The sequence below is a fragment of the Natrix helvetica genome (assembly GCF_964273705.1).
Source record: "Natrix helvetica genome assembly, chromosome: 2".
NCBI classification, from domain to species: Eukaryota; Metazoa; Chordata; class Lepidosauria; order Squamata; family Natricidae; genus Natrix; species Natrix helvetica.
Genome location: NC_138552.1, coordinates 242,482,491 through 242,507,692, shown reverse-complemented (window position 1 = coordinate 242,507,692; position 25,202 = coordinate 242,482,491). Strand labels below are relative to the sequence as shown.

General features: G+C 37.0%; 2 protein-coding genes across 8 annotated transcripts in view; one reads left to right on the top strand and one right to left on the bottom strand.

The window, feature by feature from the left end:
• GPATCH2 (G-patch domain containing 2) overlaps window positions 1-12,673 on the bottom strand; it is a 103,874-nt gene extending 91,201 nt beyond the window's left edge. For 4 of the 6 annotated variants that reach the window (XR_014174507.1, XM_081942682.1, XM_081942684.1 and 1 more), the window contains exons 1-3: window positions 12,273-12,412; window positions 6,584-7,297; window positions 71-132 (exon numbers count right to left, since the gene is read on the bottom strand). Coding sequence is in view for 5 of the 6 variants with exons in the window: in XM_081942682.1 (XP_081798808.1) it covers window positions 71-132; window positions 6,584-7,297; window positions 12,273-12,349 (853 nt within the window). In the remaining variant the exon portion in view is untranslated. Of the gene's footprint in view, window positions 1-70; window positions 133-6,583; window positions 7,298-12,163; window positions 12,413-12,470 lie in introns of those variants that run through there. The other 2 variants (XM_081942683.1, XM_081942685.1) reach the window with 2 other exon arrangements.
• A 121-nt stretch (window positions 12,674-12,794) lies between these two features.
• The window catches only part of SPATA17 (spermatogenesis associated 17), a 91,806-nt gene continuing 79,398 nt past the window's right edge, over window positions 12,795-25,202 (top strand). Inside the window, exons 1-4 of one of the 2 annotated variants that reach the window (XM_081942687.1) lie at window positions 12,795-13,047; window positions 19,419-19,508; window positions 20,369-20,450; window positions 23,392-23,442. In XM_081942687.1, coding sequence (XP_081798813.1) covers window positions 12,926-13,047; window positions 19,419-19,508; window positions 20,369-20,450; window positions 23,392-23,442 — 345 coding nt within the window. In that variant the 5' untranslated portion in view covers window positions 12,795-12,925. Of the gene's footprint in view, window positions 13,117-19,418; window positions 19,509-20,368; window positions 20,451-23,391; window positions 23,443-25,202 lie in introns of both variants that reach the window. The other variant, XM_081942688.1, reaches the window with a different exon arrangement.

Genomic DNA, 25,202 nt, shown 5'->3' with positions numbered 1-25,202 from the left:
GATATTGATTATCTGCTTATGAAGTATACAACCACTTAACTGGATACATTTCTTTAAAATGTTTCAGTACCTTGTCTTCCTTCATCATTGGTAAACAAACCAGCATCACTACTGCTGAGGCTGCTGGATTCACTGTGATAATAGGGAAAAAGAAAAGATCAGAAGTACAATTGATATCTCAGTCATAAAATTTTAAACAGGCAAGATTGCACTCAGATGAAACTTAAGCCTTAACAAAATCTAAAAGAAAATAGGATATTATTATTTTTTTTTAAAAAAAAGATCAAACCGCAAATATCATTGTTCCATTAACTACAGAACATATTATTTTTGGCACATAAAACCACAGGAATCTAATGGGACCCTGACTGCAATGAGGTGCTGATACAATTGATGCATTTTATTATCTGCTTCCATCAAAGGCTCACTGTTCCTTTCTTATGCTGTGCTATTCAGCTTGATCCTAAAATTATTACTCACTTTAAAAAAAGGAAGAAAAAAAAAAAGGGGGGGGGAGAATGAGGAAATTTGAGTCAAAACTATTTCAGCTTTTGGTTGCATGAAAAATAGGTACCCCATGCCAGAATCTCTATTCTTAACATTTGGAAATATTATGGACCTATCTCATAAATGTTCATTGCGGCATGTAAGTCTAAGTGCTATTGCCATTTATTTATTCATTCATTCATTTAAAAAGAGATTATTTAACTCAAGGAACATAAGCATAAACTTTTAAACTGTAAAAGTCAAGTTTTAAACTGTAAAACTTGATATAAAAGAGATGATACAACAATTCGGGAATTTTTGGAGTCCAATACAATGGAGATTCAGATAACCCCAAAGCTAAACTGCGCAGCTTTCTCCCTAGAAGAAGAAAGGATATAATATGTTAGTGAGGATTGGACTTAATCCTCACTAACAGAGAGGAAATGATAGAAGGTGTTGAAGCCATAGGAACCCTGGGGGAAAGTGACCATGCAATATTGGAATTCAACATTATCCAAACACAAGTAGTAGAACAAAGCCAAACTAGAGTCTTGGACTTTAAGAAAGCTAATTTCAATAAACTTAGAGAGAGCTTGGGAAAAATTCCATGGATGAGAATCCTCAAGGGGAAAACAACTCAAGAAGCTTGGGAAATTTTGAAAAACGAGATTACAAAAGCCCAGTCTAGCACAATACCAATGAAGAAGAAAAATATCAGCTCCCAAAAGACACCAGCATGGCTGCATAAAGAACTATCTGACAAACTGAAAGACAAAAAAGGTAAGTATAAAAAGTGGAAGGAGGAGGACATAACTAAGGGAGAATATCAGCAAATAGCCCGAGCCTGTAAAGATGAAGTGAGGAAAGCTAAGGCTCACAATGAAGAAAGGCTTGCCACAAAAGTAAAAATTAACAAAAAAAGCTTCTTCCGACATGTTAAAAACAAGAAAAAAGTTAAGGAAACAATTGGTCCATTGCTATGAGAAAGTGGCAAGAAGGTGACAAGCAACAGGGAGAAAGCAGAACTATTTAACTCATGTTTTGCATCTGTCTTTACACAAAAGGATAAAACAGTCCAACCTGTCAAAAGCAGCACCACAAAAATCAGATTAGGAACACAAATTGAAATAGGGAAGAAAATGGTAAGTGAGCACCTGTCTACCCTAGATGAGTTCAAATCACCAGGACCGGATGGATTACACCCCAGGGTTCTGAAGGAACTAGCAGACGAGATCTCAGAACCACTGAATTATATCTTTCAGAGATCCTGGAACACCGGGGAACTACCAGAGGACTGGAAAAGAGCTGATGTGGTTCCCATCTTCAAAAAAGGGAAAAAAATAGATCCAGGAAACTACAGACCTATCAGCCTGACCTGAATACCAGGAAAGATTCTGGAAAAAATAATCAAGCAACGAATTTGCGAACACCTAGAAGCAAACAAAGTAATAGCCAAAAGTCAACGTGGATTTGTCAAAAACAGATCATGCCAGACTAATCTTATTGTATTCTTTGATAATGTGACAAAATTAGTGGACCAGAGGAATGCCGTTGATATAGTTTACTTGGACTTCAGTAAGGCTTTTGATAAGGTAGACCATAACCTACTACTAGATAAAGTAGAAGAATGTGGCTTAGACAGCATCACCACCAGATGGATTCGTAATTGGCTGACCAACCGCACTCAATGTGTAGTCCTCAATGGAACTGCATCTACATGGAGGGAAGTATGCAGTGGAGTACCCCAAGGCTCTGTTTTAGGCCCAGTACTCTTCAACATCTTCATCAATGATTTGGATGAGGGAATAAATGGGGAACTCATCAAATTTGCAGATGACACCAAGCTGGCAGGAATAGCCAACACTCCAGAAGATAGGCTTTAAGATACAGAAGGATCTTGACAAACTTGAACATTGGGCACTATCTAATAAAATGAAATTCAATGGTGAAAAGAGTAAGGTTCTACATTTAGGCAACAAAAACAGAATGCACAGGTACAGTATAGGTGGTACCGTGCTCAATTGTAGTAACTGTGAGAGGGATCTTGGAGTTCTAGTGGACAACCATTTAAATATGAGCCAGCAGTGTGCAGCAGCGGCCAAAAAAGCCAACACAGTTCTAGGCTGCATCAACAGAGGGATAGAATCAAGATCACGTGAAGTGTTAGTTAATACCACTTTATAATGCCTTGGTAAGGCCACACTTGGAGTACTGCACTCAGTTCTGGTTGCCACGATGTAAAAAAGATGTGGAGACTCTAGAAAGAGTGCAGAGAAGAGCAACAAAGATGATTAGGGGACTAGAGACTAAAACATATGAAGAACGGTTGCAGGAACTAGGTATGTTTAGCTTAAGAGAAAGAAGGACTAGGGGAGACATGATAGCAGTGTTCCAATATCTCAGGGGCTGCCACAAAGAAGAGGGAGTCAAACTATTCTCCAAGGCACCTGAGGGTAGAACAAGAAGCAATGGGTGGAAACTAATCAAGGAGAGAAGCAACTTAGAACTGAGGAGAAACTTCCTGACAGTTAGAACAATTAATCAGTGGAACAGCTTGCCTCCAGAAGTTGTGAATGCCCCAACACTGGAAGTCTTTAAGATGATGTTGGATAGCCATTTGTCTGGAACGGTATAGGGTTTCCTGCCTAGGCAGGGGGTTGGACTAGAAGACCTCCAAGGTCCCTTCCAACTCTACTATTGTATTATTGTATTGTATATTTGCCACTTCCAGATTCTGCCTGCAATTTTGCCAGCCACATTCTCCTGAATTTGTTTTGAAAGCTTTAATGTGCAAAATGGGAGTGGGACAGAATTGAGTAAAATTGTATATGACTGCTTTCACTTTTTTTGTTAATTAAATAATATATACTGATGCTATTCTGTTGTTTAATTAAAAAGAAGAGCTTTTGTACAATGTTGTCTTTTAAATCAATAAGAAAAATAAGAAAAAAGTCAATATAACAAAAAAACCAATATCTACTACTTTCTAATTTCTGTTTCTTACAACATATATTTATATTCATTATCCAAATGTTTTACATTTATAAGTAAAAAATGTAGAAAATTATGTACAAATGTAGAATTAATATGAGCATTTAATATTGTAAAACAGCATCAAGATCCAGAATGCAATCAATATCCAAACATTTCTAATTTTCTGCAGTAAGTAGTCCTGAGTTTTAAAACTTATCAAAATATCACTGCCAATGAACTATTGTTTCACAAAAATAATGATTTTTCTAAAAGATAAAAAGTAAAATCCCACAATAACTTGAAATACACTTTTTATTTGGAATTTAATTGTGACCAACAAAAGGGGACCTTTTAACATTTGCAGTGAATTTTCACATTTGTACAGCTGAGGTTAATTCCCATCTATTTATAAATCCTAAAGGGAATAACTTATCAATAAATTGATACTGTATCAATTTTGAACTTAGTCCACAGACTTAGTACCAGTAATTGAATACAAATTAATCCAGTAATTTAATTCAATCTAATCCTATATTTTAACTTTTTAAACAATTATTAACTTTGTTATTTAAACTCCTTTTAAAGTTGTATCTTTGAACTAGATTTTTAGCAATTTTTGTGCCTAATTTCTTTGATGATTTGGGTTTTTTTTTAAGTGTACTTTTGAACTTTTAAAATATAACTGTTCTATCACTTTTGTTGTATGTACACTGAGAGTTTATGCACCAGCGAAAAATTCATTGTATGTCTAATTACACTTGGCCAATAAAGAATTCTACTCTACTCTATTGTACACAACTGGATGCTTAGTTACTTTACTTACCCAAATTGCAAAAGAAATGCTGCGAGTTTCACCAATTCTGGTAAAAAGCTATTGTTAATAATGCTAAAAAAATCACCTGTGTTCAGTAACATTCACCTCTTCGCAAAGTTTCATTAATTGTAAATTAGAAATCAGTATAATCTATGCCTGTAGGCAAGCGAGTAACAATTATAACCAGGAAAGAAATCTGATCGTACCTAAAAGGATGCAGCAATCATCCAATCATCACTTTTAGCCAGAACTGAATTGCAATGCTGTCTGCAATAATAAGGTTTGGACTTAAAAAGCATCAAAGCTTTCCAATGCCAATTTGCTTAATAAGTGTGTAATTGTGCAATCACATGACTGCATCTATCACAGTAACTGCTGGTTTTCTCTGTTGGTGCTAATTTACAACGTCTATAAGCAGTACTTCAGTTTTTATATATGTTAAAAATTCTTTTTAATAGTTCAGGGCATCAAGTGTCTGCCACTTATCTAGGAGAGCACTTATCAAAAGCAGAACAGGATCAATTTTGCCATGAAAAAAATCAAATTAGAAATGTCCTTTATAAATGCCTATGAAGGTTTTTTTTTTTAATTAAGATTTTAAGGAAGCCCTTTCAGTTTTCTTCCAATGGTTCTTTTGAGTTTTCTCCATACAATTATTTGGCAATTTTATTGTATACAACAGTTAGGAAATACTGAAAAGTGTTTACAAGTCAACCTATTGATCCATTTACCTCTGTTAGTGCAGAGATTGGCTTACATTGGTTTTCAAGGTTCCAGGCAGATCTTTTTTTCCAAACACTATTTAAAAAGTCAGGGATTGAAATGGCTTGTCAAGCACAAGCTACACCTGTGAACTGCACCCTATTTCCAATCTGTTTATCAGTTAAATGCCTTTGTTTCCCATGCTAAAGGAAGATGAGGCAAATGTTTCAGTAAACAACTACAGCTATTGTTGGATGAAAGTTCTCAACAAATAAAAGGCATTCTACTAAAAGGGAAAAGCATTAGGAAGAATATAGAGATAGTGTTATATGAAATCTATTCATACTGGAAAAAAGAGAAATTATTAATTACATATATATTAATATCCTACCCAGCTTCTCATCTTCAAAAAATCGTAAAATGACTATAGTGTGCAGAAATTTTTAAAATAAAAAATAGCAATAGCACTTAGACTCATATGTTGCTTGGTAGTGTTTTACAACCACTCTCTGAGCAGGTTATAAATGTCATCATATTGTCCCCACATATCTGGGTCTTCATTTTACTGATCTTGGAAAAATGGAAGGCTGAGTCAACCTTATGCCGGTCAGGATCAAACTGCTGGCAGAGAGCCTGCAATACTGCACTCTAACAGCAAGTAAGTGCCACCATGGCTCTTATTTCCTTTACTATCTTATATTCTTTAGTTTTGCAGTTTTTCAGGTTACTATTAATATAGACAGAGCAGCCACAATGTTCACGTGTCATCCTTATCCTGAAATCATTAGCTTACTGATAGTCCAGCAAAAAGCCTTAGAAAGCAGGCTTCTTGGCAACTTAGCTTTTCCTAGGATAAAGATGGAAATTTGTCAATAAAAAGGCAGAGGCATGTAGAAGGAAAGGGGAAATCAAATAGATAAAAATACCCTTGCTAATTTAGAACTTACTATCAGCATAGAGCAAGTGGAATTCTGGTTTGAAAAACACTGTGATGCATCTCCCAAGAATAGTTGTGCTAGTGATGGTGAAAAACAGAATATTTTTTTTTCAATATTTTCTAATATTTAAATTCCTTTATAAACATGACATAATTGGGAGTGAATAAAAGTCTCCCGGACTGTAAGTTTACAAGAAATGTAAACGTCTGCAATAAAGTGTTTAAAAAGGAAATAAACAATTGTATCCTATCAACTTTATACATTCAAATTTTTTAATTAAAATTTGAACTATCTGTCCTTACTTCTCCTTTAAGTAAGGAGAAGTTAAAGTAAAAAATATCTACTTACTTATGTAAGTAAAAAAAAATGAGTCATAGAAAAAAACTCAAGGAGGCTAAAATTATTTTACTGAAATGCTCTGCATACTTGTTTGACAATAAGTACCACTGACCCCTGTAACTTACTTACAAATTGGGCCAAATAGGGTAGCATTGTACAGGAGTTTGTAGTGAAAGATTTAATGCAGAATGGCAGAAAGACTTTAAACAATTTCAAATAGTTCAACTTTGGCAGTATACTACGGAATCCTAAAGCAAAACATAATACTTTAACATAAGAACAGTACCACAATAATCTAAATTTCACAATTAAAAGAAAAACTGAAAACAACCTGTCACTCATGTTTTCATCTGAGCCCTTTTGCTCTTCATACTCCATTTTATCCTTGTTCACAGGATTGATTTCATCATTCTCTATGACCACACCTTCATCCAAAATGTCTGGGCCTTGCCTATTTGCTGCTAGCTTTCTTTTTTTAACTTTACTCTTTGATAGTTCTTGATGGGAGTAAGATCTGTTGTCATTGTCCATTTCCTGGTCCTTAATGTTGCCTGGTTGGGGCAACATAATTTTGTTTGTTACTTCAGAAGGTAGATCAATTGCCATTCGTTTCACCTTTCGACGTCTACGCAGAGTCCTATTACCTAAATTGTCAACGGCTAGATCAGGTTCATGCCAGAGAGGTCTTTTGCCTCTTAGGTTATTTAAATTTGAATTTGGTCTGCGTTTTGCAACCAACAGTTGGTCATCAGAATCACTATGGTCTTTCTTATTAGCAGCATAGTTCTCTCTATAATCCTTGTTCGGCTCTTCAAGGCTGGAATCAGAACCTTCACTTAAACAATGTCCAGTCTCCCAGGGATGATGTGAAGTAAAGGAACGTCTTTTCCTCCCTCTTCTCTTTCGAGCCTGGCGTTTTAGAAGACATGAGATGCTGCGAGAATGATCACCTGTATCTGCAAAGCCACCTCTTGCTTGCTCTGAACTTTCTTCCAGTGCAGAGACTAGATCATGAACTAGCTCCTCCATAGTCTTACTAAAATGCCTGTAAATAGCAAAAAAGAAAGAAAGAAAGAAAGAAAGAAAGAAAGAAAGAAAGAAAGAAAGAAAGAAAGAAAAAGACATTTCCAGTTAATTAATATCTTGTTATAATGCCTATTTTAGCAAAGTGAAAGAACTACTCCTTGCCTCATAAGGTATTTAAAGATATTAGAGGAGACAAGATATTTCCTCGCTTTATGTGGTGCTTTGGAATTGGTGGCACTACACTGTAAGCTTTTTTTTTGCCCTAACCATTTACCTATTGGATGGTTAAATAAAACAGAAATAATCACACACACCCCACCCAAATATTAGCCCTTTTATTCTTATGCAAAGCCCTACAAGAGCAACGCAGTATCTTGCCTTCCTCTGAATCTCAGGGGAAGATGTATAATACAGCACTATAAATTGTGAAAAGCTGTGCAGAATGTACTTGTTTTAGTTCTACTTTTTCAAGAACAAGAGACAGACAGACAGACATCCAGGCTTGTTGGGAAGTACAGTATATTTATTTATTTATTTATTTGATTTATAGACCGCCCCCTCTCCCCGAAGGGACTTTAGGAAAAAGAAGGATTCAGTAGTAGCTATAGATAACAAGAGCCCCCCAAAAACTGAATAAACATTATTGAATAAACATTAAAAACATTGGACATAGAGGGATCTTTCTGGTTTGTCATTTCCATACATATTTTAACATAACAACAAATAGTTTCTACTTATCATACATAGCTACATTAATCTTATTAACATAACCCTTATCATCCTTTATATATTTATCTATATAATATCCAGTTCCAATTTTACAATCCTCAAAATATTCTGTTCTGACTCCTTTACCTTATTTCCAAAGATTGATACATTTTGTTCCAAATTTCATAATATTCTGTCTCATCTCTATTTTTGATTTCTAGTGTCATTCAAAACACAAAGACAGAGAACAAAACAGTTTAGTTTAGTTTTACTTTATCCTAAGAGATTATATGAAAAAGGTGATTTACACATTTCTTATTATTAATCTATCAAACAATGAATTCATTTATTTAATTTATATCCTGCTTTTCCAGGACTGTAAGACAACTTACATGGGGATCTCCTTTCATTTTAACCCCACAACATGAATATCTTTACATAGTTGTTCTATATGTATATAGATCAATGACATTAAATTTAGTATTTCATATACGTAGTAATCAGAGTTTCATCATTTAAAATTTTACTCTATCCATGCTGCTAGGCTGGACAATTTTTTTTGCAACTATCATAAACTATACTAACATTTAAACTAGTTAATGTGCTTTTCAGATCACAAAAATCAATTACGCCTATATTTTATCCTCTGAATGGCATAATCCAAGAAAAACACAAGAGAGATGATAGGGCTGCAGGGTAGTTTTTTTAATAACATTCTTAATTATAATGGAAGAACAGTACAGTATAAAATAGGTATGAGCATAAATCAACTGTGAAAGCCATATAAATTTAGTTGAAGTACTATTTACAGGTACCCCTTCTTATCCACGCAGTCTTATTTTTCAATCCTAATGTCTGCCATAAAGTTTGTGCAAGTAATGTCATCATTTGAAAAAAAATTGGTAAAGTATATGTTTATGAGGTACGGCAATAAGCACTTTGAATTACTCAATGCCATACTTTTTATTCCAATATAATCTCTGAAGATGGTTGCTGAGAAATCCCATTAAAATCACTTTATGAATGGATGCAGGAAATATACTGGCTTGTCTTGTCTCTTAAAAATGCAACTTGAATCATATTGATGATATTCCATCAGCTGAAAGAAAGTGGTTGCATGTTGAAGGATAAAAAGAAAGCAGAATAAACTGTAAGCAAAATTCTGATCCACTTGGCCTTTTGTAAGGCCTTGAAGATCTGGCTTTGAGCCTGGGCCCAAAGCCCAGAGGGTATGAAGGGTCATGTTTCCTAGCTATACTGATATTTAGGTTGATTTTTTTTTCATGAGGGAAATGTGTAGTCTATACATATAAATAAAAATATTACATTTGTATTATATTGTAATTGTTTTAACTGTTTTATGTTCATTCACCATCAAGCGTCACTTACTTGTGATGAGTAGCCATGGAAACTTAATAAATAAAAATATGAAGTCATATAATTATCTAGTGATTTGCTGAATGTTCAGCATCTTGTTCTTTTACCTATTTATTTTACCCAAATAAAAAATTCAGCTTTATGATACTTTGTTATACCTAAATAACTTCCCTCAAAGATTGTGTATTTTATTTTACTAGGCTTTTTACATAATAGAACTACATGGAAATTCAGGGTATATAATTATAAAAACACAAGCAAAAATATATTTTAAAATGTGTTTCAATTAAAGTCAGTGTCTTTTAATTTCTGTATAATTGTATATTGTTTAAAAAAAACAGAGTGAGGTAAAGCTATTATTCTATTTATAAAATAGAGAACTATCCAACAAATTACTTGATAGAAAAACAAAGCACTCCTCTTTCCAAGAATTACTTCTGGAAAAGAGGAGGTTTGTCTTAATGTTTGCTGAGAAAATAATGTGGAAAATAAACAAAGGAGCAGGATACAAATCACTGCAAGCATTGCTGCTTAAAAAGTAGATACTTTTGAAGAATAACTTGAAAAGTATGCATGCTTTGAATATTAGATTAAAAATAACTACTGCCTGGAAGAGACTGTTTTTAAACAGTGTTTTGCTTCTCCTCACCCCCCAGTTCACTTAGGACTTCTCATGCCCACAAATCCAGCTTTGATTTTCTGTAATTTCTTCTTTTCTTCTAGAGTTAATATTGTTCCATATCTCATGGTCTATTATATCATTTTTACCTGATATTTCTGCTTGTAAGTGTACAAATGTTCTCTGTACGTGCATGTATTTGAATCAGTGGTGGGTTCTGGATCCCGTTCCAACCGGTATGGTTGGAACAGGCCAGGCGTCACCCACATGGACCCGTGCTGTGCACGCACACACGTCATACCTGCCCGCGATGCCTCCGCAAGCCTCAGCAATGCTTCAGCTGCTCAGCAGAGCGTTGCGCAGGCGCTGTAAGCACCATGCACGTGCACGGAAGCACCAAAGGCTTAAAGGGCAGATAAGGAGCTCGGGCGGGTGGGTGGGCCCTCCGGAGCATCGTACTGGAACGGTACCTGGTGCTCCGGGCAGACTCCAGTACGTCTGTACCGGGGCATACCGCCTGCAATCCACCACTGATTTGAATGTATGACAGATGTTTACTATACACAAATATCTATGGAGATTCACAGTCATCGAGGTCATGGTTGTCCCAAAGGTGCTTTTTCAAGAGGCAACTGGACTTTCTGGTTTTTCTCAGAAGACGTTTTGCTTTTCATCCAAGAAGCTTCTTCAGCTCTGACTGGATGGTGGGGAATGAAAGGATTTATGCTCCTTGCAGACAGCTGGTCATTTACATTCTCTTAGTGAGTTGTTAAGGTCACTTGAAGGTTTATCTGTGTCAGAACAAACACATTTAAAAGACAAAGGCCACTCTTTTGAAGACAATGAAGTCCACATTTTGGACAGAGAGGACCGCTGGTTTGAAAGAGGGGTTAATGAGGTCATCTATGTCAAATTTGAACAGCCCTCTCTCAATAGAGGAGGAGGGATACAACATCATCTATCTCCAATCTACAACACAGTTCTTTCAACAGTTCCAAGAAGGCTCCACACCCATTTGTAGCACTCAGGGGACCTTGATGATACAGATAAACCTCCAGGTTACCTTAACGACCTGCTAAAAAAATGCAAATGGCCAGCTATTTGCAAGGAGTATAAATCCTTCCATTCCCCATCATCCAGTCATAGCTGAAGAAGCTTCTTGGATGAGAAGTGAAATGTCTTCAAAGAAAATAGAATAGAATAAAATAAATTATTAATGTTAAATTGTCAATTTTAATTTAATCCTAAATTTGATGTAAATTGTCAATTGAAGGTTATTCCATTTCCTATTTAATCTTTTTTAACTTTTGTCATATGTGTTTTTATGTTGTACGCCGCCTTGAGTCCTTTGGGAGAAGGGCAGCATACAAGTCCAATAAAACCAAACCAAACCCAAACCAACCAAAAACAGAAAGTCGAGTTGCCTCTTTGAAAAAGCACCTTTGAGTTATGCACAAATGGAAGATAAATTAAGTAGTTGACCAACCAAGATCACACCAAGAATAAAGGATGGATTACTCAGGGAGGTCTCAAAGAAATTTAGGGTAATGTCTAATGAACCAAAATCCTCTCCTGCATTGGTTGAATGTCATTGTTGTGAGACCACCATCCTGAGAACACTGAACAACAATGGTATGTGGGTGTGTAGCAGGATTGCAAGGAAAAAGAAAATTGCTGCCCATCTACAGTTGATGAAAGACCATGCAGATAAGCCAGAAGCCTATTTAGAATATTCTGTGGATGTATGAGATCAAAGTAGAACTTTCTTGATTAACTGAAAACAGTTATATTTGGTTAAAGGCAAATACTGTTTTCTTTTAAGGATGTTTAATCTTGTAGCAAAAGAAGTGCTCTGTTAGTTCCCAAAATATCCTATTCAGATGCAGCAAGCATACAAATCACACCTTAAATTCTGATCACTCCCCAACCTATGGAAAGTATAGCGGACAATGTCTTCTGGTACCTAGTGTGATGGCAATACAAGTAAACACAGAACAATCTCTTTCAAGTTTGCAACAGAGGGAATTTCAGCAGATGCTCCAGTGCTAACCCACCACTAACCAACCAAGGATTCACACTCCGGCCACTCATCCCAGCCATCCTTTCTTTGCATTCTCATTCCAGCCCTTTTCAGAAAACAGGTTCACAAGTCTTCTGCTATTTATTAAACCTCAACTTTACCCCTTAAGGTTTGGAGATTCACACACGGGACGCCAACTTCTTCCACAAAGGCCCTAAAAGCCGGCTTCATCCTGGAGGCTTAAGATGTAAACACCGACGCAAATTATACCCCGAGTCTCCATGCCGCAGCTGCTCTAGAGTTGATTTTGGAAAGAAGATCTCTAAGCAAAGCTGGCAGTAGGTCATCGTTCCTCTCCTTCGACCCTCCAGGGCAACCTAGTCCATCGCCCCTCTCCCTCCGCCCCGAGGCCACCCGTTCTCCTCTGCCCCCCCCCCCCCGCTCACCACCCCTTTCCCCGCCCCTCACCAGCTCTTCCTGGCGGCCGCAGGTCTGCTCGGGTTGGGCTGAGCCACCCGGAACATGTACTCAGCGCCCGCAGTCGGCCGCTCCCTGAGGAGACAAGTGCCGCTTTGCAGAATTCGGGAAGGAGGAAGATGAGGAGGAGGAGGGATGACGGTTCACCGGGCCGCGGACGGGCTGCCGCACCTCTCACTCCCTCATGATGGTATCCCGGAAGCAGCTTCGGCGCTGGAAGGAAACCGGCCTCGACCATGACGGTTTCCCTGTTAGGGACGTGACACAAGCATGAGGGGGGTTGTTGTCTTCCCGTCGCCGCTGCCGCTTCGCCTAACTTATTACTCTCCCACTTTCACCCCGCGGAACTAAACCCGCCGCTTCTCTATCTCCGTCTCTCTCTCTCTCTCCCCGCAGAAGTTTTGTATCCTTTTCCCCTCTAGACGAGATGGTATGATCCAGTTGCCATGACGAAAATTTGTATACCATCTCTGGGAGCCGGGGGGGGGGGAGGGGGGAAGATGGCCACTTTGGTCCGGCTGCAGGAGCGGCTACCGAGCTTAAAGGAAGAGTATTTCAGTAGAAACAGGTAACTCGGGCCTCCTTCCCGAGGCTCTTGAATTATTCGTCCAGAGCGATTCCCTTCCTCGTCTCTGAGGTGATTTCCAGGTTTGCGGGTGCTGCTTGTTCTTTGTTTTTTCCTGACCAAGAAGTATCGGGAATTCCCACCCCGCAAAGTAGAGTTCACGCGTTCACACGTGTAGCCTATGACTAAGTCACCATGGTAACGTAAGAGTAATGGGGAACGTAGGTGGAAAGATCAGGGTTTCTCATGAGCGTTGGAGTTGAAAGGGAATGGCGTTCATGTTGTGGAAAACTGAAACTTGCTAAAGGGTAGTGGTTTTTTTTTCTGTTTCTAAAAGCGAGGTTTCCCCCAGAAGTAAACAGTGCGGCTTCTTCATCCCCATGACTCTTAACTCCACCAAATTCATCTTGGCGACAGGGAGAAGGCAGCTACTTCTGCATTTGTTCCTCATCTTTAGCATTAAAAAAAAGAGTCTCTTGGCTCTTTTCCAGATGTCATGGGAATTTTGTCACCTTTACATGAAAATAGGAAGCAGTGTGTCTAAACCAGGGGTCTCCAACCTTGGCAACTTTTAAGCTTGGCAGACTTCAACTTTGCTGGCTGGGGTATTATGAGAGTTGAAGTCTGCAGGCTTAAAGTTGCCAAGGTTGGAGACCCCTGGTCTAAACAGTTCTTTAAGGAATAACGTTGACAACACCTTGAGGACACACAACTTGCTTGCCCTTGGTTACTCATAGGAGGGGAGGGAAAAGTCGCATTGCAATCTGACATAAGCTAGCTCCTTGACTGGGTTAGCAGAATATACAAGGCTAAAGTGAGATTGGCTGATAGTTTGTGGTTGAGATGTGTTAGTCTGCAATTTCCATCGGAGCCGGGTGGACAGGCTGGAAATGTTGAAAGTTGTAACTATAGTCCAAAAGTACCTGATTGGGAAGAACTGCTTTTGAAACACCACTACTTCTCCAAATAGCTGTCTCTTTTTCTTTTTTTAAAATAGGTCTGATTTAAAAATAATAATAATTTGGCCATAGGAATAAATGTGAATATTGTCATAATCACACAATAGATAAAGAGATGCAATTTTTCTTTCTTTCTTGTTTTGTTTAGTATGGGCAGCAAACTGACTATGAATGGCTCAGAATTTATCTACTGGTGTTCTAAGTCCCAACAAGGAAATCACATTGTAATACTGTTCTATTTACCAGTGCATTTCTAGATCTAGTTCAAAGTGCTGGTGATGATCTCTAAGTTACAAATGATTTGGACTCTGGTATGAATAATTATTGACTGATTATGTACAATGAAATCCTTGTCAACTGTCGGCGACCCATAGATTTTCTTCATGGCAATCTGCCCTTAACCAAGTCTTACAGTCTTCCAACTATGCCATAATCACCACTGTAAAGGAGTCTACCCACCTTGCTGCTGGTTCTCCTCTTTTCTTTCCACCTTTCCCAGCATTAGAGGCTCTTCTAGAGAACTAGGTCTCAGCATTATAAGTACAACATAGGATAATTTGTACCTTGAGTGAGACCTTTGAGTTGTTTTGTTCAATGATCCTTTTGTTTGTTTTCTAGACGGTTCACAGCATTCTCAGGAGTCTTCTCCAACATCAAAGTTCAAAAGCATGTGCATTCTTCCTATCTTGCTTCCTCAAAGTCTAACTTTCACTTCCATAAATAGTCACAGGGAATACCTTGGCTTGCATAAGACATTCATGGCTACTCTATCAAGTCCTAGTCTGCCCCATATTTCTTGACTACTAAATAAATATACCCATGATTTAAGAACCTTTTCAGAAGTCCTATTTATTGGACTTGACTAAAATCAGTAAGGATTAATGATTTTACTCAAGCTTGGGACTAAATAGAGTACCTTTAGTAGCTTCTAATGTTTCAAATCCACTTGTAAATGTGTTTGAAAGCACTTTTAAAACAAACTTGCATTGTCTGATCTCTTTTAAACATTTGAAATGTTTTAAAAATATATTTTTAAAATATCTATATTTATTGGTTTATAAATAAATATTTATATTTATTTGTATCCCATTTTTATTATTTTTACAAAACAAGAACAAGTTTTTAGAAAAACTCAAGGCAGTGAACATAGTCAACATACCTTCTGCCTCCTATTTTTCCCACAACAAGAACCCGGTAAGGTGAGCTGAGAGAGAATGACTCATCCTTTATTCTACTAAAACTCCATGTTTGATGCTTCATACAACAAGATTTTTTAAAATCAATATAAAAGAGTGCAAAGCAGAGCAACAAAGATGATTAGGCAACTGGAGGCTAAAACATATGAAGAATGGTTGCATGAATTGGCTATTGCTGTCTAACGTGTGAAATGATAGTGTTCCAATGTTTAAGATGAGGGGATCAATCTATTCTCCAAAACACCTGAAGAAAAAGAAGCAATGGATGGAAAGTAATCAAAGAGAGAATCAACCTAGAACTAAGGAGCAATTTCCGACAAAACAATTAATCAGTTCTTGCCTAAAGAGTTGGGAGTGATCCTACCATTTTTCTGAAATGGTATAGGGCAGAATTCCACAACCTTTTTAGGTTGGCCCGGGGCGGGAGGGGCAGGCATCTTTACTGGGATGGGAGCATGTGCACAAAGGGGGCCATGAGTGTGTGTGAGATGCAAATGGGGTCAAAAGTACCCACAGGCAACACTAGCATTTGCGCAATGCCACAATGCTAGCACGAGTGGGGGGTGTATGCTTGCAGTGGTTAGTGCATGGACACCACCACGCTAGTGCAAGTGTGGGCATGCACTCGCAGCAGCGCCAGTGCCTGTTTGACGCAACATTAATAGCACCTATGCAACACCATGATGCTAGTGCAAGTGGGGATAGTGCATATGTGCATGCACTGGCCAGCCATTCACGAGGCCCAGTGGTACTGGGCCATGGCCCACAGATTGGAGACTCCTGGTATAGGGTCTCCTGTTTTAGCAGGCGGTTGGACTAGAGGTTGTCCAAGCTCCTTTCCAGCTTTCTTATTCTGTTCTTCTGCTTCAGTGCTGCCACAGTCAATTGCGGTCACTTTTATATTCCCTGCCAGCTTCCTTCAAAATCAGAGGGAATCTGGCAGGAAGTTGGAAGTCACTCCCACTCATCTGTGGTGATTGTGTTTCTCTGTTTAGCTAAGGAAATATCTCTGAAAAAATAACCCAACAGTCCCCAGGTTGTCTTGTACGGTAGATATATAAGTATAAGATTCTAGACCTTGTACTCTTCAGTGTTTTATTAGACAGAATATTTAGCAGATTCACAGAAACAAAATTAAGTGGGATAGCTTGATAATACTACAATCATACAGGCTAAAAAGACATACAGAGAATAAAAGAGAAAAAAACAACAAAGGAGATTAGCCCCATCATTAATTAAAAAAACAGAATCATAAAGCATTCATAAAACTATCTAAACTATTGAGTGAAAATAAGAACAAGAGGGAAAAATCAACACAATTTCAAACTATTTTATTCCCTTTATAATTAGCTGCCATGGCTGCCACTGCTTTTCCTCTAATCTTCCTTGCTGCAGCAACATCCAGTTCTGCTTGCTGAATTATATATACCAGTTAGACTGATGTAACCGTGGATAAATAAATTGAATTCTTCATGCCAAGTATAATTTACAGATCAATACATAATGCATTAAATCTTTTGCCCTCAGAACACACAGATAAACAAGGATTTCACTGCTAGTTCCCCCTTGTACCTCTTATCCAGATATGATGATGGCATTTATTGAAAGGTAAGGGTCTAAAAAAAACATGCCTCAAGTAGAAATTGTCAAAGCCTGAAGATAAGTGGACTTTCTACTACAGGTAGTCCTCGTTCAATGATCATTTGTTTAGCTACTACCCCCAATATTCAAAGTTATGGCCATTGCAGCAGCCCCATGGTCATGATCAAAATTTAGGTGCCTGGTAGTTTTCCCTCATTTACAATTGCAGAGACACGTTAACTCTCCCTACCTGCCTGTTTCCCCTGAATCTCTGCCCTTTGGCTAGCCTTCTGCTGGCCCTGCTGCCATGAGCTCCGCTGGTCCTGCTGATGTAGCTCCCACTACTGAGGAAGCAAGCTCAGCCTGGCCCTTTACATTGTAGTCCCTCCCCTCCTGATCAGATGATCAAAATACAGGTACTTGGCAGCCCATCTACACGTATGATCCACCCACTTAACTTCCCCCATCTTTGGCCTTTTGGCTGCCCTGTCCTTCGCCATCTCTGCTGTTCCTGCTAATTTGTGCTCCACTGCCCTTGCCACCCTTATCTCCAGTGGAACTGCTGCCCTGGGCTTCCAAAACCTTCCAAAATGTCATGAGAAGACTGCACACAATTGGGCAAGACTACACACCACCTTGGGGAAAAGGCCTGGTGCAACCAGCAGCTGCCTCATGAAGGGCCAGCCAGGCATGCCTCATCAGAAGGGGGAAGTAGAAGACAATGAAAGTCATCTGGGGCTCATAGGGCAGCAGAAGCAACAGAAAACATAGTGGCCAAAATGGCAGAAATGGGAGGAAAATAGGCGAGGGAGAATTGAAGAGGAGGCAATCCCTTACCTTACTGAGGCTCAAGCCTGGGATAGACTAAGCCAGGAATGATCTGATTTGAGGTGACTTCTTGCCCAATAATGATTCGGATTCAGTTAGCAATAGCAAAGGGACGAGCTGGATTTTGGCCACTAAGCGATGAGGTGAATTGGCATTAGACTTTATGACTACCTCGCTTAGCAGTGGAAATTCTGATCACAATTACTGTTGTTAACTAGGAATTACATGTACACAATTTAATTGAAAGACACTTTAGAAAATTCTGTCTTATTAATTGTGCACCAAATCTGGAGAAAATCCACCAAGTGAAGCCACTTCCTCAGGTTATCCTTAAATCCTGAAATATGCTTATCTTCTTCAGGTGGGAATAATGTATGAAATATAAACAAAATTAAGCACAGACATCCCTTCTTGTACTTCTTCCAGACATATGCCTGGCTAAATGGGAATCTGGTATTTCATCAGTCTTTTAAAATACAGAAGGATCTTAGCTACATTAAGAATAACTAAAGGTATGCTCTCTTCCATACTAAGCAAAGCTGCAAAGGAATCTTGGAGAAGAATGGAGATTGCCCTTGTATTCTAGGGGAGAGTTTTTCAAACTGTGTTGTAGGGTATCCTAAGATTTCACAAAAATGTGATGAGGTTTTGTGAAAGATTAAGGGCAAAAAAATTAAGCACAACCAATTTTCTATTACTAAAACTTTGCCTCTTGATCAGTTTTTTTTTTAAATTAGGAAACATATTATGTGGCTTGAAAAATGTTCAAAACCCCTTGTCTAAAATATAGAAAAAATATGTTCAACATTGTCTTGGTGATTACAAAGAAGGCTGAAAATAACAATGATAAATAAATATAATACTTTAAAAATAGAAGTCCAAAGATGGTGATATATTTCTTATTAATATTGCAAATAAAAAGAATGTGGGGTTACAAGCAAATATGAGTGTGCTGGGACTGTGCTCCCCCCCCCCCCCCAAGCTAAAGCAATTTTAGAGGGTATCAACATAAATATAGTTTCCAAATTACAGGAAATAATTATTCCGTTTTTGTTTGTGGTGTTCATTCTACCTCCAATACTGTGTTCAATTCTGGGTACCAGAAGATTCAACCAACTGAAAATCGTAGAAACAATGAGGATGATCAAAGGCTGGAGTCTTAAGTTACTGAACTAAGTACTGGTGGAATTGAGTATGTTGAGCTTTTCAGAAAGATGATGGAACTGGGGATATGATAGCACTTTTCAAGTACCGGAAAAAATAGCATTCATAAAAAGGTCAAAACCTATTTTCTGTCATGCCAAAGCACAAAATGATGATGTAAAATTATAAGGCATAGTCCTTCTTAATGTCATGAACTACCTAAGAGTAGAACCAATAATAAGGAAGCTAGTAATCTATTTTTCAGTAATTGAAACTTTGGAATGAAGCCAAATTAAAACATCCCTAACTAATATCCATACAACCTTTGCTAAGGATGTATGAACATTTGTCAGTAGTGCTTTAATTTGGATCCTTTCCCTAACCATGGTTTGGACTCGATGGTTCCTATGGTTCCTATTCTTTTGGTTTTTCTAAAATGATACTATTGTAATTAATATAAAATTCAATTATAAATGTTTTTTATAGTTTAACACTGAATGTTGTAGGGCAGGGGGAAATTGCAAGTAGTCTTTACACCTAAGAGAGGTAAAAAGGTATTAAATAAATAAAGAAACTTGATTTAATAAAAATAATACTACTTGCTTATTCTGATCTTTAATATAAATGATCACAGTACAGATTGTGAAAGTTTTTCCTTTGCTTTTAGGTGTGTAGATGAATACAGAAAAACAGAATATTATGCTGCTGTAAAAATTCAGAGTTGGTTTCGAGGGTGCAAAGTCCGGGCATACATCAGGTAATTTAAGCTGTACCTGTAAACATGTTCATCTGAAAACTAATATGCATGTATGCTCACAGTTGAAATCAAATCCTTTTTTACATGAAATGGGGATTTTAGGTTTAAAGTTCATTTTCTTACAGCATACAAAATGATTGCATTTTTAAAAAATGTTTGGTTCTGTTTGAAATTGGTTAACAGGAAAGAAGTACTTTCTTTCAAATACACATAGGGGGAGCTAATGCAAGAACAAGAACATTTGTTATATAATCAACAACCATTTTGTTGATTATATAACAATAATACTGAAAAGATCATATGTTTGAAAAACAGCAACAAGAGTTATACTCCACATGCTATATTGCATATACTATCTGTGAAGTTTCCAAAAGATGACCTAATTAATGAGCCTGGAGACAAAGTTCAAAAGAAATCCATTCATTTATTAGGATGAACATTTTGACATGTTCTTCTGTGGAGCCGAAACTGATTTCTGCTTAATTGCGTTTGAACTTTACCCCTGTATCCTCTCCCTTCTGTTCTGTGTCATAAATCACATCCACCAACAAGGTGCTGCGGCAAGCTATGAACATGCGCATTTCACACGTCAGCTGTAGGAATATGAGACCTGGCTCTGGCCAAAGGTATGCATGGAATTCTCTTCCCTTTCCTCCCTTTTTCTATGTCAACTTGATAGTAATCATGGAAACACTTTACAAGTTGGCACTATCAAGATCATATCTCTCAAGATACACTATTCAGAATACAAATTGTTCTAAGACTGAAATTGATAAAATTAATATTGAAATTTCATATTCAGAAACTTAAAAACTGTAAAAAATATCTATTTATATCCTTACTAAAGTATTTTGTTTTAGGTATCTGAACAAGATGATGGTATTTATTCAGAAATGGTGGCGGGGTTATCAAGGGCGGAAAAAATTCAGAAAAATGCTGGAGGTAAAATTAAGTTTCTAAAACTATATTTTAAGTTTTCCATAATTTGCATCCGCACAAAACAGGTACAGTTATTTTATTGGAACAAATATGTAATACATTACGTATTTTCAGATTTATGCATTTTTGGTCATGCATAAGTGTTCAGATATCTGAAAAATAAAGCAAATAGGCTCGGATTTAAAAAAATCTGATATTTGTGCTATTGGGAATTTGTTCATTGCAAAACAGAATCTCATTGGTTCCTTGTGACATTACCCTCTTATTCAGCAGTGACCACAGAATCCTGCTACATTTGTTAGTGTTGTATCGAAGGTTCCAGCCTTTTTGGGTACCATCAAATGTCTGTAGAAAAGGAGTAACGCTTTTTTCACAACATTGCAATTCAGTTCCATCTTCCCTTCTATCCCAGTGGACACTGCTGCTATTGTCTAGAATTTCCAGCAGATAGCACAACTGGCCAGCCTTATATGAGATTTGAAGTTAAGCAAAAGGAGGCTTAATAGTATAGGTACTTCTCCTGTAGCAACTGCCTCAGATAACAACTGTTCACAAATATACCACTAGTGAACAGTAGTAAAAAATTAATTTTCTGACCAATGCATGCATTTACAACAACAAAAGTGTTCAGTGTGAAACCGATTAAGGTTTGGCCAGTTTCAAGGCACAATTATTAACTTGTGGAGGTCAACTAATTAAGGTAAAAAAACTCAGCTTTTTAACTTGCAGTTAGCACATTTTAGGAAAGTGCTGCACTACAGAGAAAAGCAAATTCTTGTTCTACAAGGAGGGGAAAAAGGGGAAAAAACACCCCAGGGAGAGGATATTATAAGAGAGAAGTTCATTTGAATGATATGGCAGCAACTAGCCATCTTTGCAGCATCTCTTTCTCTCTTTCTCCCTCAGTCACATGATTCACTTAGCAACTGTGTCACTTAATGACCATCTCTCTGGAAACAATTGCAGTCACTACCTATATTTGATTGGAAGATTACCAGTGAATTCCTTGGGTGTAGACTAGACTCAGAAGTTGAAAAAAAAAATCAGATATAAGATCTAGAGCAGTGTTGGCAAGCCTTTTTGGCACTGAGTGCCGAAATGGGAGCGTGTATGCTGGAAACCAGAAGAGCAGTTACCCGGTGCGCATGTATGCACGGCGTACGCACGGTGTAACCCAGAAGAGCAACGGGTGACGGCTCGCATGCCTAGAGAGATGGCTCTGCAAGCTACTTCTAGCACCTGTGCCATAGATTCGCCGTCACAGATCTGGAGTTTATAGATGTAATCCGGAGATAATATATAAGCTTAGTTACTAGTACCATAAAAACTACAAAAGTAGCAGTTCTAGATATTGATAAAACCTTTTGGGAATTTAGGCTTCTACAATAATGTGTGTTTTAACTTTTCACCTCTGATCCATAGCATTCCATTCCCAGTTCCGTCTATTTTGAAACATAGTAGAAAAGCAGAATTAGATAAAGATTGAGTTATGGAAAGAAGAGGAAAATATTCCCATCTGTTGGCTCCTATCTATTGTAGGGATCTGGATAGGAGGTTGATTTTATCACCAAATTGAAGGATTTCCTGGCTTAATTATATCATTTTTTCCCCAAAAGAGCTATCTCTTCTCTGTTTTTTTTTCTTTTCTTTTGGGTATATTATTGAGGAAGCAATATGATATTAAGGTAAGCATTTTAAAAAATGGCTTAATTAAACAAAAGCAATAATGCCTCAACTAATGTAATGAAGAAAGTGAATCTAAAATGAAGCAGCGTCATTGTGTTCATTTGTAAATAATATATTGCAGCCAACTGCTTCTTAATTGCCCAGACAGTTGATAAATAATCCAGTCCTGCTGCTCTCCACAGACAATTTGCTTTGGATCAGACTAGGCAATTCCAATAACACTAATTACAGTGAAACTCTTTTACAGTGAAATTTTTTTTTTGCCAGGGGGGAAGATCGAGAGTACAGGGAACTGCATATCAAGGAGAGGTTCTTTCTCTCTGATTTGTAGTTAAAACACACTCCCAAGCCCCCAGAGTCTGCATGTTATGCTAAATAAAGGACGTTCTTCTATCTCGAAAGTACTTATTTTACTTTTTTTATGATACTGTTGTGAATTATGTTCATTTTGCATTGGTAATTAGAGGGTGGAACAGATGTGAAAGCTTAGTGTAAAGTGATGTATCCATTAAAATAACCTATCTTGCCAAGTGAGCGTTTGCTGTAACAGGAGATTCTTTCACCGAGCGCGGAATTCATCTTTATTGGAAGGGAACCAGGAAATGTGTTTTTTTTTTTATATCAGGGGATTCACTGTAACATGTTATCATTGTATTTATGATTTTATGATGTTAGAATGAATATTAAATGAAACAAAATTCCCAAGGATTACTCAGGAGGCAACTAAGTACATAACGTTTAGTACAGATGGTTGGAAGGCACAATTTTGCTCCATCACTGCATCCATATCCTTGAACGATTTCGACTGAAGACAGCATTTCTTTGAATTTTTCATTAAACCAGGCATCTTGAAATATGAATTCTTTTTATGTTTCTGTGAGTTTTGGTTAAAAGAACCCTGGTGAATAAATCATATAATACTATATGTCACCAGCACTTGTGAATATTTCTGCTTTGTTATTCTACTCTCAGTAGAGCACCATTGATTATCAAACTCAGCGGAGAGCATTTTATGATCATATATCTCCATTAGCTGCTGCTTTGACTACCATAGATTTTTCTGGTTAAGCCTGCATTATGTATTAGCAAGCCCATCTCTTCGATACTAAGTTTGATTTTATTTCATCCAAACCAAAAACTCTTATTATGTATTATGTATAAAAATTCTTACCTTTTATATGTAAAAATAGAAGTATAGTATTTGTGTAACTGAAATGCATGCCATTTTCCCTCTCTCTCTCTACTCCTTGTTTCACAGACAGCATATTTTATTATGAAGATGAATTTCTACAATGAAATGGCTGTCAGGGTAAATATTTCTTCACTTGTTAAACAAATGAAAAGTCAATTGTGCTCTGAATTTGCTTTTAATGAAATAAGCAACCCAGAATAATATAAACTTGATTGATATGCTGATAGTAAAGTGAGGAAATGGTACATAGTTACAAATTTCAAGTTACGCTAAGTAATCCCAAATTGCATTTTTGAAAATCTTGGTTAGATCTAAAACTACAAATTCATTGTCTTTTCTAAGTATTGTGGCATTTCATTTTAGGAGGAAAAAAACTTTTTTTTATATGTTTGCATGCATTTGCATTTAAATCCCACACTTCATCTATGATACTCAGGATTTTGTAAATAGGTTTTACTGGACTCATCCAGGCACTAAATAAATATCTGCTTAAGTTTAGAAAGTACATTTTATGATGTGACTAAAAAAACAAACTTAAATTAACAGCCTGAACTTTCTGCCATACAAATACCTAGGAGGTTTGCCCATGTTTTTTGTAATCAGATTAAGAACTGCAAATGCTACTGTATAATCTGGTATGGTTCGCATTGATGCAAGACTTCCAAATAGACTTGTATAAATATAACATATTCAAATTTTAGAAATGGTTCTAAATTAGGTTCAGGCAGAAAAGAAAAAGCACCTGGCTAAATATAATTATAGTCCTGTATCATCATATGTTCTTTAACATTGTACCTTAATTATATTTGACCTACTATTTCAAACTCACATATTTGGAGCCAGAAAATAATAAAGAAAACAATAATTATAATGCATAATTTTCTCTGAATCAGATTTAGTTTTATAATAGTAGATTGTGATATAGTAGTCTTATTTTCATTTGGAAGATTTAAGAGTTGTGAAGAAAAGTAATCCCCATTTTTTTTAAAAAAAAATCTGTATGAGCAGATGGCTTCTGATATATCAAGGTTTTGCCATTTGTTTAGCATTTAAAATAAACATTATTTATAAGACCACTTACATTTTGATGTTACTTAATGAGGAATATGCATCATTGATTTGACTAGCTTAAGAGGTCATTCAGAACTTGCCCGTTAACAAGCTGTAATCTGCTGAGCACACAATGACTTTGTTTAAAATTATCTGTTTGGTACTGATCAATGACAATAATTGTTTGGTACCAATCAACACAGAAACTTGTTAATTACTTTGAAGGGCATATATTTTGTAAGGGAGGGTAAATATTCACCTTGGAATTATAAGAGATACAAGTCGTGTAATATACAAATAATTGATTTACAGACTGATTGATTTATGTATTTATTTATGTATCATCAAGTCACCAACCCCAAAATTCAAAGGCATTAATACCCTTTCTGTCATGCTATTTCAAAGTCTAATTCCTTGAATCCATAGAGAATCACAGGGAAAAACATTGCCTGCACACGTCTGATCTTTGTAGATTAGACATATCATGGCATCTGAATTCTTTTCCAAGGCTTTTGTTACTACCGTATCAAGTGCTAGTCTGTAGCTTATTTCTTGATTGCTGCTCCTTTACTAATGATAGTTGATCCTAAATAGCAGAAGCTATCCATCACTTTCATTATTAGAGCTTGCAAAGCATTTGCATTTTCAGCTATCAGAGTAGTGTCATCAACATAGCACAGATTGCTGATGTTTCTTTCTCCCAGATTTAAAACTATCCTCTTTTTTTCCTGTCCAAACCCCCTTATTATATATTCAACATACAGGTTGAATTATTAAAGAGAGAGTATACAGTCTAGTCTCATTCTTTTTTTTTTCTGACCTGGAGC